General features: G+C 46.3%; 1 protein-coding gene across 6 annotated transcripts in view; it reads right to left on the bottom strand.

The window, feature by feature from the left end:
- The window catches only part of Sntg2 (syntrophin gamma 2), a 226,846-nt gene that overhangs the window by 210,166 nt on the left and 246 nt on the right, over nt 1-16,434 (bottom strand). The window contains exon 1 of one of the 6 annotated variants that reach the window (XM_074049062.1): nt 1,900-16,243. The exons of 4 other annotated variants lie outside the window; for them this stretch is intronic. In XM_074049062.1, the coding sequence (XP_073905163.1) occupies nt 1,900-1,908 (9 nt within the window). In that variant the 5' untranslated portion in view covers nt 1,909-16,243. Of the gene's footprint in view, nt 1-1,711; nt 1,874-1,899; nt 16,244-16,434 lie in introns of those variants that run through there. One more of the 6 variants, XM_074049061.1, reaches the window with a different exon arrangement.

Below are 16,434 nucleotides of genomic sequence, written 5' to 3'. Positions count from 1 at the left end.
CCATGTGCAGGTGCTGCTCAACCTTGTCCTAGAAGTTGGTCTCTGGCCAAGAGTCTTGTGACTGACCCAGCTTCCCTGAAATAGTACTGGAAAGTCTGACTTATAAGCTGGGAGCAGGGTGAAGTCAACTAATGCCAGACTCAAACTTTACTTTGCAGGTGAGGTATGGAAAGCTGTCAGGGCTGCTGCTTACCCACGATGGGGAGTCATGGTTTTCTATGTGACACAGCAGGCCTACACACTTGGTGACCACTTGTGTGCAGACAAGGGGAGGTGAGGACCTGCACACAAACAGGCAGGGATGGAGGTGCCCAGGTGTGCAGACATGGGACTTTGCAAGTGTTACAAACATAACTGCCACTCAAAAATGTGAGTCAGTGATCATTTTATAATAGATATTATATAGAAGTATAATACATATAGCCATGTGATATATCACTTATTTCTGTAATCTCAACAAAGTAACAATCAAGTTAAATTTCAAAAGCTACTGGTAAGAAAAGGAGCTACTGTGTTTTACGAGCATCCTACGAATTTCAGCCTGCACAGGTGCGCGCTCTAAAAGTGCCGTGTGCTCATTGGTCTCCGTTTTCTGGCACGCCCAGGGCATTTCCCTTAAAACACGATCTGTGCCTTAATCAACAAGACTGCAGCGTCTCCTCTACTAAAAGAACAGACGGCTCCTCTACTTCAGGAAGGAAAAACAGTCCACTTGCTTGTGAGCCCCTCTCTGGGTGTCAGCAATGTTAGGCTCTGCCACAAGACCGGTCCCTTCCTATGGACCGTGAGTTGTCCAGGAGTCCTGTCTGTCTGAGGTCTCTCCCACTTTAGCTAACAGTGACGATCTCACTTACAAAGTTACCAGATATCACCTTCACACAGGAAGGGCACGTAAAGGGTGTGTTGACAGCATTATAAATGGACACAGAAACCTGACTTCTGGGATTTTCTCTTTTCCACACCGCATCCAGCAGCCCCATGAACACCTGAGGAGAGAGGCTGAGGTCCAGAGGGGTCACAGCTGTGCTCAGCCCCAGGCGAGGACAGAGATGGCCCTACACATCTGCACTGTTCACTGTGATCCCAGCCCTGTCACCAAAGCTTGACAAAAATGAAACTCTCTGGTCTGTGTGTATACATTACTTGCCAGGAAAAATTATGTATTTTCCCCCAAAATCATAAAAACAAATAAAATAATAAATAACATTCCTCTTTTTTCTCTTCTGAGCCTTGTTCCTCAGGTCAAGTGAACATAGTCCCTTTCCTCTTTGCATTTTCTTTCTTGTCTATTTTCCTGAACATTCTGAATGCGAGGCTTCCCTGCCTCTCTCTGTATTTTAATAACTGTTGTAAAACAACTAAGGGATATGGTATGAGAATTTAACCAATTAAAAGAGTGGCTGGGGTGAAAAGTCAACCATATTGGGGTTCCCTTAGGGGAGGAATGGTCCCACACAGTCCTACATGGAAGACACGGTGACTGTTCACCATGGGGATCAACCCTCTCTCTCTACAAAGTCAGTCTAAGGAGCCACGTTGCCCATAGCGGTTCTGCGAGACGGTTCCCCAGCAGTAATTCTGTTCACATCCTCTAAGTTAGAGAGCAAAATGACCCTGGGCTGAAGACATCAGCGCTTGTAAGGTGACCCTTTGGCCTGGCACCAAGAGGGGCGTAAAGCAGGCCTGGAGCAGGGTGAATGTCATGACCCACCTGTCCAGAGTCCAAGTTCAAGAGTAGAGTCACGTGGTCTGCTGACTTCCTGGGAAGAAGCAGCGCATCCATGAGCTCCTAGAGAAGGCAGAGTCCTAACTACAGAGGTTGCTCCAGCGTGAAATGCTTCCTTGCTGTTCCTACATTTGCGAAAAAACAAAAAAAACTCATCCAGCCCCTCCACTTACCGAGAGCATCCCTGTGCAATGGCTTGTCCCCACTGGCCTGATCCACTCGCCAGGGAAGAGGCCATTACCCCAGGGAGCTTGAGGGTTCTCGAGGAGACGGACACAGCTCTGTTCTTGTCATTGCTGTTGGCTTTAGAAACCAGGTTGTGCCTAAGAGTGAAAGTGATTTATATATATCTGGTCCTCTGGCAACACTTGGTGACAAGAGTTTGATCTACACAAATAGATGTAATTTCCTTTGGAAAAAAGAATACAAATTTTGGGGGGGCATAAAAATGGCACATAATATACTTCGCACAGAAAATCTCTTCCAGCAAATTATGCAGCCCTGTAACATCTCATTTTCCAGAGTTGTGAAAGAAAAGTAAATCAAAGGAACAAATAGGTTCGTGTCAATCTTGTAAAACTCTGACAATAAAATTTCCATTCTGCTATAGGAAGATAAATGGGCACAGGACATGAAAACTCCAGACTGCCTTCAGGATGTCTTGTTTCCCTCCCAGCAAGGCATCTGCACCTTGGAGCAGCTCTGACTGTGTGATCATTGTCCCCACAGCCTTGCTCAGGATGAGTTTGTTTATTCAGCACTGTTCAGAGACCTAGGGATGTGGAGAGGTTGCTGTCTAGCTTAGGATGTCCCGAGACGGAGGAGACTCCTAGGGGATCAATATGTGATTGTTGCCTGATGCAGTCAGTGCACAGCTCAAAAGAAAGCAGAGGCCTAACAGAGGCAGAGGAAGGACAGGTCAGGTCAGGAGAGGAAGGGCAGCAGGAGAGATGGCAAGGCTGGTCACGTGAATCAGTGGCCTCCCCATGGTCTCCCACAGAGCTCCCGCTTAACTGGGCTAAATGAGGGGATGAGGGGTTGCTCTCTAGATGGTGTGAGGCTCCTTGGTCAGTAATGGGACCCTGGACTTCTGATTTCTGTCCCTAACCAGAGAGGTTTTTCTTTTTCTTTTGTTTCATAGTGCAAGAGGGGTGCTTTTAGCAAAAGCAGCTTTGTTGACATCAGCAGGAAGCCATGCTTCTTCCTTGTTCTGCTCCAAAATGCACCAGGTTCAGACTGTCACCATCATTAGAGTAACTGAAGAATGCCAGTGGTGGTGGGGTGCAGCTGCTAATCCATCAGTCATGATGAGCAAGATGACTGAGGCCCGAGTCACCCCACCTCTGGGGCAGTCTGTCCCCCCAAGGACGGTGTGGCTGCCTCCTGCTACCCAGGGTGGCCAAGTACACAGGTGATGCCCAGAGCCCTGACACCTTGCAGTGAGCACCACCCAATCTCCTAGCTGCTTCCTTCCCTTCACCTCTCTGTTCGCACTGTGGGCGCTGTCGTGGCCGTGGGGGCATTTTGGCCTTTCACTCTCCCTTGTCTGGTGTATTCTGGATGAAGATCTAAGTGCAATTGTCACACACTGCACTTTAAATCCAGCCGAGGACAAGAGGTAGAGCTAAGGCTGCCCAGAGACTCAGGTTTCGTCCTGGAGCCTGGGAGCCACTGAGGAGCAATGGGCAGCAGAGGCTGACCAGGACATGGGCTTCGGAAGTGCCTTTCACTCCACTGTGGCCTCTGTACAGAGAAGGGTCTTACAGGGGGCAAGGTCAGGCAGTGGAGACACCTGCTAGTCAGACCACTCTGGAGCTCACTCACACTCTCAAGAGTGTTTGATAAATGGATCGGCAGCCTGTGTCTTGCTCCATTCTGGGAACCAAGTTGTGGATTTGAATGGCACAGTGCCTCACCTGCCAGCGGCTTCCATTCTCGGTGGATTTAGCACTGAGTGACAAGTCCATAATCAATAACTGAATCTCAGCCACAGTCAGCTCTGAGAAGGGTGAGGGTGCCCAGCAGGAACAGCAAGGAAGCTACTTAGAGTGAGCAGGGTGTCTGTGTGCAAGTAGAAGCTGGCCACACGGCTCTGGCTCTTTCCTAGGAAACCCAACGTGAGAACTGTTGAGTTTAACACAAATTGTGTTTAGAAAGCAAGAATCACGATGTTGAGATGTTTCCCACTGTTGTGTCATTTTGTGTTTTACCTCAGTGCATTGCTAGCTACTCAGTTTCACTCCCAGCCAAGAGGGCACAGGTTGGGGCAAACCTGGACAAGCAAGCTGTGGATTCACCTGTGTGCACAGCGATGTGTGTGAAATGTCCAGAGCAACAAGCACATCTGCGAAACACTGTTCTCAATCAAAAAGTGGGTTAGAAACTATAAAACTTACGTGATATTAAACCCATCTCATATATTACACAGCAGACAAAACTTTTGTGTGAATTTTAGAAAAAAAACCAAGGAAGTAAGGAGTCCATGGTTCTGTCGGGGCTTTGCTACAACAGATGAGTGACCTAATACATCACAGAACGACTGGAATTCAGGTTTGAAAATGGACATGCAGTTGGGACATGGTAAGCCTGAGGCAAAGCTGGGAGGCACATGTGCACACATGCATATTTGCAAGCCTGTGTGAACATGGGTATCTGTGTGCCTGCACGTGTGTCTACGTGCACATATCGGTATGAGTGTGGGCACATGTAAACCTTTGTTTACATACATGCACAAGACTGTGCATGTGCACGTGTGTACAATGTACACACAAATGTATGTATGTTTATGTCTGTGTACACATCTCAGTGTTCATGTGCATGCATGCAAGCCTATATGAGTGTGTGTGTGTCTCCATGTGTTCACGCCTGTGGGTGCACAGGAATGCATGTTGGTTTGCATATGTGGGGTGAAAATGTGTCTATCCACATACATGTATGGGGACATTTGTGTGTCCTTGTGCATGTGTAGGTATACTTTGTATGTGTGTGTGTTCCTGTGCACATGCATGTGTATGTCTGTACATGTGCATGTCTGGGTGTGTGCACGCACTGTTTTATTTCCAAATATTTGGAGATCCATAGCCCAAAACACATTTGTGCTGAAGGTCTGAATAAAGAATAAATCCCTCGACTGGCCAGATGGGCTAAAGAAGGCTCTGTTTCCCTGTCCTAGAATCAGGCGTATCTGAGGAAAAGCACCATGTGACAGGGCCAGCTTGTCGTTCATGTGAGAAGACCATGAAATGCAATCCTGCAGACCTGGGATTCAGGAGATAAGCTGCATGAGCCCATTCCAAATGTGCTTCATTGATGTGTTCCTGATGAATGAGAGCTACGGACTGAAAATTCAAGGGGAATTGGCATGGTCCCTGTAGATTGTAATCAGAGAGCAAACTCAGCTCCCAAGTGCTCCCAAGCAATGTTGTCACCTCAAAGACACCTGTGCCAGTAGAACAGGGAGACAATAAGGATGGCACCATTCCCCCGGGAGAGCAAGCTGTGTGTCTTCATCAAGCCCTCTGCAGGACTGGGATCCACACCACCTCTCCATCAAAGCAGCCTCCTGCAGTTGACCAGGGATTCCACCACAGCCAACGACAATTTACTGAACTGTGGAAATTCTAATTTTGTAACGAGAAGTTCTAAAAAGTAAGATGGAAGTCTGACTTGCAGAATATGCACTGGAAAACCACCAGGAACAAAGGTATTGAACACTCCCTCCCCCATGCAGGGTCCTGGGAACTCTGTTCCTGACACTTTCTTTGTCCAGGTACCGACACCGTGCCCTGCCTGTGCCTCAGAAGCTGGAAGGATACTCCCTGAGACCACAGCAGGTGATGGGCAGATGCAAGGTCACATCACTGGCCACTGTCCTAGGGTCACAGCAGCGCTCAGAGCAGCCCCAGCCCAGGCCGGTATGACCTCACCCTGCTTCTGTGATGGAGCCCATCGCCATTTTCCTCTCCCTCCTTCTCAGTCCTAGGCTGATAAAGCAAAACCTTCCTTGAGAAGAGCCAATGAGGAAGTCACAGGCATCCTGACTTCACCATATCCCCCTCGGCCCCAGAGTCCTTCCTCCTGGATCCTTTGCAGAGCTCCAGGGCTCAGAGATGCCTCTGCCTCTGACCCTCTTTCATCTGCGAACAGGGAAAGGGCAAATCTGTAAGCGTCTGATTCCTCCCTGATAAGAATGAAAGACCCTAGTGGCCACAGCAATGCTTGACAGAGTGCTGGAAGGGAATAACTGCAACCCAGGGACACTGGGGACGTGCACAGAGCTGGCAACCTGGCCTAGAGGATTCATTCCCAGCTGGTAAGTGCACCGGGCAAGCCGTGCACACTTTCAACTGGCCTCTGTGCCTTGTCCTGACAGGACAGCTCTTTAGTTTTACCTATTTTTTTCTGTTTTTAGCTAGGAGTTCTTTCCTCTTCATTATGATGTTAAAGTTAATGTGCCATGGTATAAATTTCCATATCAAATTATACATTGTAAGTTACAATATTACCAAATCTATAAATGAACTTGTACAAGCATCATTGCGCCTCATCCAAGCACAGCACCTCCCACAGTAAAAGGTCAGATTTTCCCTTTACCTTGTTAATCTGTGTCATACACAAGAAGGGCGAGTCTTAGGTGTGCATCATGCATGGTTTTCTTATGACTTTCCTCCCTTTAAGAATTAGGTTCTCATTCCCCAAATGTTAAAGAAACCCCAGGGTTTTAGTAGGTCATAATTCAGGGTTTATATTATCCTCAAATCCCGGGTCAACTAAGCAGGTTTGATACTACAATTATAGCAATGCTGATATATACTGTATCGTACAATATCCGTTTGTAAATGGTGCATCTTTTTTTTTTCATTTCTCTCTGGATTTTAAGTGAATAAATTTTCTTTTAAAATGCCATTTACTTACATTAAACCAGATTTTAATTATAAATCCATTTCCTCTGATTTCAAATCGTAAGCACCAATTTAGATAATGTTGACTTTAGGCTGTTTTTTCTTTTAAGCCAATTAACAAAGCTCCAGCTAGTTCAGCTTCAATAAAAACGTCACGTCTTTGCAAAATCACAAAGTCTGCCATGTTTTACATGAAATCTGCCCTCTGTAGTCACCAGTTACCACCACGACTGACACAAAGTAAGGATGAACAGGGAATGATATTTTGTTCATCCACAGATACTTCATAATAAGATACTCTTATCTTCAAAATTTATTCAACCATGTATTTTTATACTGAGTTTTAAAAATATTTATTTAAATTTGAGTTTTTCATATTGAAAATGGATATTAAAAATAAAGTTTTGAATGAACTCAAAAAGGAAAAGCTTCTTTAAAAGTATGTACTTCTCAGGATTAGTTGATAACCTTCACCCTACAGACAGGATTTTTGTTCGCATTTCTTAAGTAACTGGTCATGGTCACATTTTTCAGGTAAGTCTGTGAAAGCAGCAGATGTGGAACCTGGATGTGACTTGGCTGGTATCACCCCACACGGTCTCCCTGCAGAGCATGGTGCTCAGAGGCGGTCTGCTCTGACCTGCCTGCTTTTCCCGCATTTGTGATGGTGACCCAGGCATAAACAGGTAACTTCAAAGCATGTATGTGATTTCTGGTCCAATTTCTGCTGTCTCATTTGTTTAACAGGAAGTGGCCATTTCACTGGAATTCCTTACACCTTCTCTCCCTGAAGCACACAGGACCAGAGGGACCCTCTGCAGCCAGGTCCCGCGGGTGCAGCTGCTGGCAGGACAATCACAGGCGTCTGGCCCCTGTTTTCTTACCTACAAATGGGGAGCATCAGCCATCCCCACCTTGGGGACTTGTGCTAAAATCATGAAGTCCTCCAGAACATTCGGAGCACAAATATGACAATATAGTCATATGTATTGGGGAGGGGAGGGTTGTGCTCAAATCCCCTGTGTTTCTAAAGCAGGTGCTCTCTTGAAAACCACGCACTACCCAGAAAGATGTGTGCACTCAGGGACCCTGTATCATTTCCACCAACCTAATGCTTAAAACCACAGGAATTCATTCCCTACCGTTCTGAACCCAGAAGTCCAAGATCAAATCCCTCCAGGGGCTTCAGTGAAGGATCCTCCTTCCTCCTCCAGCCCAGTGACCCCAGGTGTAGCACAACTGTGGCTATGTTCCCCCCATCTCTGCCTCAGCCCTGCATGCTGGTCTGCAGACTCCCACTTCCCCTCCAGTACGAGGAATCACATGCTTGTATTTAAGCACTCTAAATAATTCAGGATAAACTCCCCTCAAGGTCTTTAATGAAGACAAATGCCGAACAGTCCACCTCCACATGGCATCTGTGACAGCCACACGCACAGACACCCAGGATGGGAAGGGGGTTGACAGGAGGTGGAGGCGGGGAAGTAGGGAGATGCTGATGAAAGGGTACAAACTTTCAGTTACAGGATGAATAAATTCTGGAGCTCTCCTGCAGAGCACAGTGACTGTAAGTAATAATAGTGTGTATTTTACCTGAAATCTACCAGGGGATCATGACTTAAGTGTCCACTTCAGACACACACATAATGGCAACTATATGTGCTGATTAATTTGGCTGTTGTAATTAGTACACAGTGTATACATAGACCAAGGCATCACACTGTATACCTTGAATATATACAAATGTTATTTGCCAATTAAATATTTTAAATCTTTAAAACCCTCACTTAATCCCATCCTTTGAATAAGGTAATATCCACACTCTTGACATAAAACTTCAGAGATCATTAAGATGTGGCCGTAAGTTTTGGGGAACACCCTTCAGCCCACAACGAAAGTCACATGGAAAACTGCAGGCAACATTTCCAGAATGCACTGGGTGTCTTGCCACTGGTTAGAAAACCCCCACAGGGAATCAGAACCCAGCAGACTCTAGGACAAGATTCCACCAGGAACAGCAATGTGGCTGAGTCTGCATAATTTGATGGAATCTTAGGGTCCCAAGTGGCTTTCTAACTGACAGAGAAATTCTACTTCAGTCACAATGCATGCCATTGGAATGATCCCTTTAAACAAAACCTACCAAGCCACCAAGATGCTTGAACCTACATTCTTAAGAGACATCCAGAATAAAATCTGCATGGTGTCGTGACAGGCTACTTGTGATTTGCATTTGAAGGGACAAGTTCAATAACAGTCTCTAACTTGTGCTGGTGCCATTCTTTAAGTAACTCCAGACATCCTGTTAACAGCCATCAATTAATGGGGTCAGCACTAGGACCCTACAGTGAGAACTCCACCATTATCTCCATGTTGCTGGTAAGAAACAGGAAAGTTTAGTAATTTGACCAAGGTCACACAGGCAGTGGTGGAGCTGGGGTTGAGGGTTGTCCTCTGCTATGCTGCCCAACACCACAAAATCAACCCAAAGTTGTGAACAGGAAAGGTACCCAAAGGAGAAAGGGGTCAAAGATAGCAGAGAGCTGGAGGCCTTTTGAGCTACACTTGGTTAAAATGAAGACCAACTGCAAGTCCCAGTGGTGTGCACACCACAGACATAGTGACAAAGATGACTGTGAGGAGCAAACAACCTGGGTACAATGGGGAGGTGAGGCGCTCACGCCACTGTCTCAGCACCATGAGGACATGACAGGGCCACAGTGAAATGAGCAACTGCTCGGATGCAGACCTGTCTTTCCTGACCCTTCTCACTGAGCTCTTCCCTCGCCATCCAACCTCGACACACAGATGTTCTTGTCTGATAATCATGGACCCAAAGTGAGCCCAGCTTGTAAACTGGTCCATAAACACACTGGCTTTGGAAAGGGAAAATGAATTGGAACAGCCAGACCATAGCTCCTCCATCGGTGTGAAAACCTCAGAGCACGCGCAGGGCTGTGTACCCTCCACTCTGCACAGGTAAGCGAAGCAGACACGCCAGCTCCAACAGCCCCAGGCCAGTGTGTGTTGTGTGCTGTGTACATGTGAGTGTGTATATGTATATGTAGTGTGTGCTGCACACAGCTATATTGTATACCTGGGTTGCATTGTGTGTACATGTGCCTGAGTGGTATACAGTGCGTTCTGTGTATGTGTATATGTGTTGTGTGCAAATGTGGAGTATGCATGTGTTCTCTGTGTATTCATATATGCTGTGTGAATGTTACGTGCTGTGTAATACGCACATAGGTGTATATGTTTTGCATAATGTGTATGGGCACATGCCAGTATACATGTTGTATACACATGTCCACGTGTTTGACACACACATGCATGCCATGTGTTGTATACATGTCTGGCATATGCAGGTGTGTGTTGAGTACATGTGGGTGGTGTACAAGCATATGATACTGGTGCACCTGCATGAGGTGTGCTGCACACATGCCTTTAACCCTGTGAGGTCCAGGCAGGTCTCTGAATCCCAGCTCACCACAGGTGCCAGCTGCTCCTTGGCCACTTCACCCTCTGCTTCCCAACTCACTGGCTCAGAGGCCCCAACCATCAGTTCAAGTAGTCATGCTGCTGGCCCTGTGCCCCTCCATCAGGGGAGATAACTAAACTGATCAGTGTGTGTGCTCTTCTCTATAGCACAGACCCCCAACGAGTGCCATAAGACAAGCACATTCTCTGTTTGCTTGCTTTAAAGGCAGACCTCTCTCAATGTCTCAGGACACACTGGTGTTGTCCCGGTTAACATGCACCGATGAACACACACAGCTGCTTGATCAGAACCTGGGTGTCACACAGTCCCCCAGGACAGGTCCTCGTGGACCACATCCCATTACATTTGTTCCTGTTTTCCAGCAGAGTGGGTGGGGCCTACACTGCTCTGTCTGGGTTCTGTAAGTTACATGTGTGCTGTGCATGTGTGTAAATTTATAATCACAAATCACTTTTTCAGTGTTTAACCTCACATCACACAATCCCCACTATCCAGGGAACATGGCTGGTGCTATGTGCTGTGTTTTCCATTCACCCTACTCCACCCTCCACACACACAGGAAGTCACTCAAACCGTGGCATTTCTGACGCACAGGATGGAGCTGGCTTCTCTCTCCCGCTGCATCATGACAGTTTTAGGAAAACAACCAGACTTGGGTTTCTTGCATTAAGAGAGAACACCTTTCTGAAGGGACCATTTCTAACCCATCTGAGGGACGAAGGCCCCAGTTTATGGCATGAGGAGCATAATGAAAACTCCAGGTAATCATACTGTGAAAGGTCTAATTGATAGATCCAGCGGATGAACTCTAATCACCTGGAGAGAAATCATCAAGGATAATCTCCAGCAGGGTAGAGACAAGGAAAAGAAAAAAAATTACATTTTACCACTAATAGTTATGCTAATTCATAAAATTAAAATCTAGCTACTATAAAAATAGAAATGCACAATTTTATTTAAACCCAAATAAGCTAATTGTAAGTATAAAATAGATTATCAGTCCAAGAGCCAGAAATGGAACTTTCTCTCACTCTTAAGGGTAAATGATGTTAACTCAGAGAAATAGGAATGGATTTGAGCAGCACTTGTGCCTCAGCTCTGGGGTACAGCTCATCCCCCAGCCTTGCCTCCTTCCGAAACAAAGGGAACAATTTCCACTCTCTGGGAGGCAGCACCCTTATCAGAGCTGGCCATGCCCTTTCTGAAGGCCATCGAGGGAGGACTTAGTGCACACTGCCCTAGGGGATGAGGCTGCAGAGCAGGGCTGACCTGAGGCAGCAGTGGACGCCTAGCAGGAGGCTCTGGGCTACCACTGTGACTAAGAACCAGCCAGGCAGAAGGGAAACCAGAGGAGGCCGCACTAGGCAGCAGGTACAGGAGAGAAGATCACCTACCAAAGGCCAAGGCTAACAGGAAGAACATCCCAGGCAGAAATTCAGAAGTACAGAGATCAGCCAAGGGGTGATGCTGCTCTGACATGTGAACCTCACAGAAAACCCTGTTCTGCATTATGAAGAGAGAACAGACTTGGAAATATTCCTGTGAACCCCATGCAGGGCTGGGCCCCAAAGGTCCACTCAGAGGCTGCAGACAGCTCTGCGGTCCATAGCACATGGTGATGGTGTGATCCCAGGAGTTGGGAACCCTGCCTGGCCAAAATAAGACAGGAGATGAAACAGCTTCCAGTGGCACTTACACACCCCCACGCGTCCAGGCAGAGCGGGAAAGGGCTCCCAAGTGCAGAGATGCTGGGAAGCAAGCAGCCAACTGCTGACACCCTGAGTGGAGAAGGCAGGTGGACACAGGGCGCTTGGCCTGGGACTGGGCACTGGGGTCAGTTCTGTCTTTGGGATTGTGGACAGATACCGTGGACTAAGGAGGTGTCCTGTGAATGGAGCTCAGTGTGGCTCTTTCACCTGGGGGGAAGCGCCAAAGATTCGAGTTCCCTTCTCCTCCCTCTCTTTGACTTCGCCCTGGAAAGGCACTGCTTCCCCTGGACACCATGCAAGGAGTCCTCTGTCTGTGTCTGAAGGCTGTGTCATCCAGCATGCATGGAAGTACTGCTGGATGTAAAACACTCATTTTCTGTGGAAAATAAGTTATAATTTTTGACAGGAATAACTGACAATTACTTCACATTTACAGATTATTTTCCTAAACAGTAGTTCAATTACTCAAAATGCTCTCTTACAGAATTTGGGTACCTTTCTGAGGTGGTATTTTTACCTATAGTGATGTGAGGCATGAATTCCTGCCTGCTTGAAGTATTTGTTCTAGAAAGAGAACCCAGCTCTCACATATGACTTGCCATTTAAATTATCTTGATTAAAACAAACTTAGTTATGCTTACTCTTCAGTAGTCAGCACTTAAATGAAGTTACTACTCACCTACAGTGAGAAGGACATCTGTTCCCTGGAGCTGGGGTCCAATGAACAGTGGTGAGAAAATGAACCCATAAAATGAAGGCTAGTCAACCCAGTAACACATAAGGTAAGTTGGTATCTTACATGACTGTATTTATAGCAAGGTAATTCAGTGCTTATCAAATGATAGCCTCCAAATGTCAGGTGGATTTTGGTGCCTGTCCAAACTGAGCTCACTCTCAAAATGCTTCAGCTTAGAACCAGTGTTCTCCATTTACAATAAAAAGTATGGTAAACAAATAAACAGAAATGAATGCGATAAAACCGGTTAAGCAAAATGAAGACTCAGCAGTTTTGGAGTAAGCGATCTCAGAAGTAGACTGATTCCTGTGAAAAATATAACCTGACATTTTACAACTGTTTACACGAGTAGCCTTAAATACAAGGCATGTTCATTTTCCTTGAATCCTAATTCTTGGCTTAATTAAAATTTAGCTAGTGATTAATAATACTTTACAGGATTTCCTCTACAAATATAGGCCCCTTAGTAGCTGTTTAACTATTTTTACTAAGTAACATAATTGAAAAATCATATCCTAATTGTATCCCCTGAAATGTGCAAGAAAACAGACAGGAGAGACCAATGGGGTGAGAAGTCACCATCCCTGGGTAGGAGTTCAAGGTGCCCTCTCCTTTGGGGGAGACAACCAGTGACCACAGGACGTGGGACAGAACAGAAGGGGTCATGTCAGCATCTGAGCGCTTAGGGCAGAAATAGAAGGGATAAACTAGGCTCCAGTTTAAAGTCTGGAGCCAGGGCTGGGCAACAGTGCCACCTAGTGTTGGCAAAGAATAATCCAACCTCTCTGTTCAAGACTGAGGAGGGCAAACAAGGTGCCACAACCAGTGGGACTCACCAGTTTAAAATGTAAACTAATTTTCCATGAAATCCTTAGTGCGGTTTTCCCCTAAAAGGCCTTTTTAAAAACCATCCTTACTGTGTTTTACTCTAAAGTCTAAACAGCCAGTTCGATTACGTAAGATTCCACAATATTCCACAATATACATCACACCCCAAACATACATGCAATTGCTGCCTGTCAATTACAAACTCTAAGTGACAACAACCTAAGTGACCTTGAGAACAGCCCTTTCCAGTCACAGGTGCCTTCCAAGTCTAGAATCTCTGGTTCTCTGGTACAATAGTCTCAGCAGTCAGTCCACTTGCACCCATAAACATGGTGTGCCTATGTGCGGGGTACCAGCATGGCAAGATCAGGAGGAAACAGGAAAAATGCAAAGAGCCTCTCTGATGGGGCTCACGCTACCTGATGCCATCCTGTGCTCCACATAATTTCTGCAGCAAATATACCCATTCAACAACAAACCTGGGCTGTGGGGGGCTCCCTCCTCATGGGGTACAGCAATGCCCCCTCCATGCCTCTCTCAAATTGTGTCACATGGGCGACCTTGGGAAATACATCTAAATAACAATGAAAATATACCTGGATATGTAGATATAAGAGGCTGCCATTGTACATGTATAGTTCAAGAAATAAGACAAGTTTAACTTCTAATATTTTCAATGAATAAGCACGATTTTCTGACTTGTTCACTATGCAGCACATCTCCTAGTAACATCAGATACTTCCCTGCTTTAGAATATGTGGATTTGGCTGAAGTCATAGACATGGGCAGAAATTCTACAGGTAAAGTTTTCAGCAAGGATGAGGAACACATGGTCAATGCATGTAGCAGTGTTTGAACATAAATGAAGAGCCTCTCAGCACACTGGGCTGGTGCTTCTCACTTATGCGATGACCACAATAATACAGCATCATCAGGACAGCACTGTATGACCTGACGTAACATAGAAAAATACACAAGAACAGTTACCTGAGAGAAAAAGTGGAGATGTCAAAGCTGCCCAAGTTCCCATGACTGAAACAAGCATCCATTATAAAGATGGGTTATATTTTTTAATTCAGAAAAAAAAATGACTGGAAATATAGTGGATTCAGTATGGTCCTTGTTTCATCATTATTTTTCAAATTAGAAGCATCACGTTCTTTAACTGAAACGATTACACAGCCACACAAGTTCAATAATAGTATGCATAGTTACTGATAAGAAAATTAAGAATTCTGCAAGGCTTTCTACGCTCCAATAATGAAAAAGGAAATCACTGGCCACCCAAGGCTCACAGTGCTTCAGGTACAATGCCATTGACACACAAGCTGTTTGTTCATAACACAAACCAGCAAACGTGACATCTAACAGATTCATTTTAACTAAGTGAGAATCCAAACCTTACCGTGCAGCAGGGCTGAGCATGGCATCTGCGCACACCTCATGATAAGGAGTCCAAAGCCCTGCATTTTAATGCCCTGCATCACTAATGAACTACTTGGCCTTGATGGGTTGTTTCACACCGTCGAGGTTCTCATTCTAAAGAAAGCGCTGATCAGGTCTTTCCCCACACTGTCCCACGCCTTACACTAATCACCACGCAGCTCAACGGAGCTGTCAGTATTGAACACGTGGAGTTGATACACGTTTTAAAAATCCGAAGTTGTTGCCGACACTCATCAATTAGTCAAATTATGAAATACAATCAATGCGTGCCATCTCTCAGTGTAATTCCAACAGTTGTGGACATTTGTGGCAAGTAAACCTCTCCCAAAGTGTACACCACTAGGCATGTGGGGGCACTGTTCAAGATTCAGAGCAGGAATACAAGCAGCAGCCAGGGACCCCAGAGCTTCTGCACTTTTTTCTGGATTTTATAGCTAACCACTCCAAGTGTATTTTCTAGGGCTTGAGTCCCATCTGCAATAGTTGGATAACTATTCATGTTACAAGTACTTGAAAAAAAATAAACACCCACATTTCACACAAAATGTAAAGATGGGGTGGGAATAGCTCACAGAATGGTACACTGCACAAAGAAGAGATTCATGTCTACATAACATTAAAATACACACACACAAATCAAAGCACCCTACCCTGCTGGTTACTACGACTCAAGTGCAAAGCATCAGGACAGATGAGAACTCTCCAGCTTTCAGCCTAGGCTCTTGACACACTTGCTTTTGTTACCCTAAAAGGGCAGCTGGATGTGCCTGGTTGTCTGGCTGTGGTTCCCGAAACTGGGGAGCTCTCCAGGAGCAATCCTAAGGAAGGGGCCCCCCCAGTGCATCTGCAGGACAGCATCCCAGCAGCTCTCCAAGTCTAGGACAGCCAGCTGTTCTTGTAGACGGTTTCCAGAACACTAAGTTGTGCTGTGGGTGGCAACTTGAAGGTTTCCAAGAACTTTCTGTTTTTGTTTGAGCCAACATTTCTGGGTTTTGTCAATTAATAGTTTAGTTATTTAAAAATAAGAGGATGGAGATGTTGTTCAGGGTTGAACTAGGATAGAAAAAAATGTTTTGAGTTGGAGCATCAGCAGGCCCCTGGCTTGCTGGGGACACTGAGCTGACAGTCCCTGGGCACAAGGGACAGTGCAGACAGGGGCAGCCAGGGCCTTCAGGGGTCAGCTGAGACCTCAGCTGAGCAGAGGCTGGACCAGGAACTGGGACAGGAGGGGCCGCTCCCAGGAAGCAGTACTAGGCAAAGCCAGCAATTCTGGAAGACCCTAACTCCCACGCAGTAAAGGGAAGCGCCTGTGCCCCAACACCCACCTTTCAACACTTGAAAACCAAAGCTTACAAGTTTCCAGCTGACATGTTAGGCAGGGGGAGAGGAGCGGCCAACGGGTGGTGCCCACCGCGCCCAGGGCCAAGTGTCCACCCGCCCTGCCAGACGCCCGGGGAGGAGAGAAGAGGGGATACGGGGAAGAGGACACGGTGGGGGGGGAGGGGACACGGGGGAGAGAAAGGACAAGGGGGATAGGAGCGGACACGGGGAGAGGGGAAGCGGGGGGAGAAGGGGAGGCAGGGCAG

This window comes from Castor canadensis, chromosome 12 (genome assembly GCF_047511655.1).
Source record: "Castor canadensis chromosome 12, mCasCan1.hap1v2, whole genome shotgun sequence".
In the NCBI taxonomy this organism is placed as follows: domain Eukaryota; kingdom Metazoa; phylum Chordata; class Mammalia; order Rodentia; family Castoridae; genus Castor; species Castor canadensis.
This window is presented reverse-complemented; position numbering and strand designations above follow the sequence as displayed.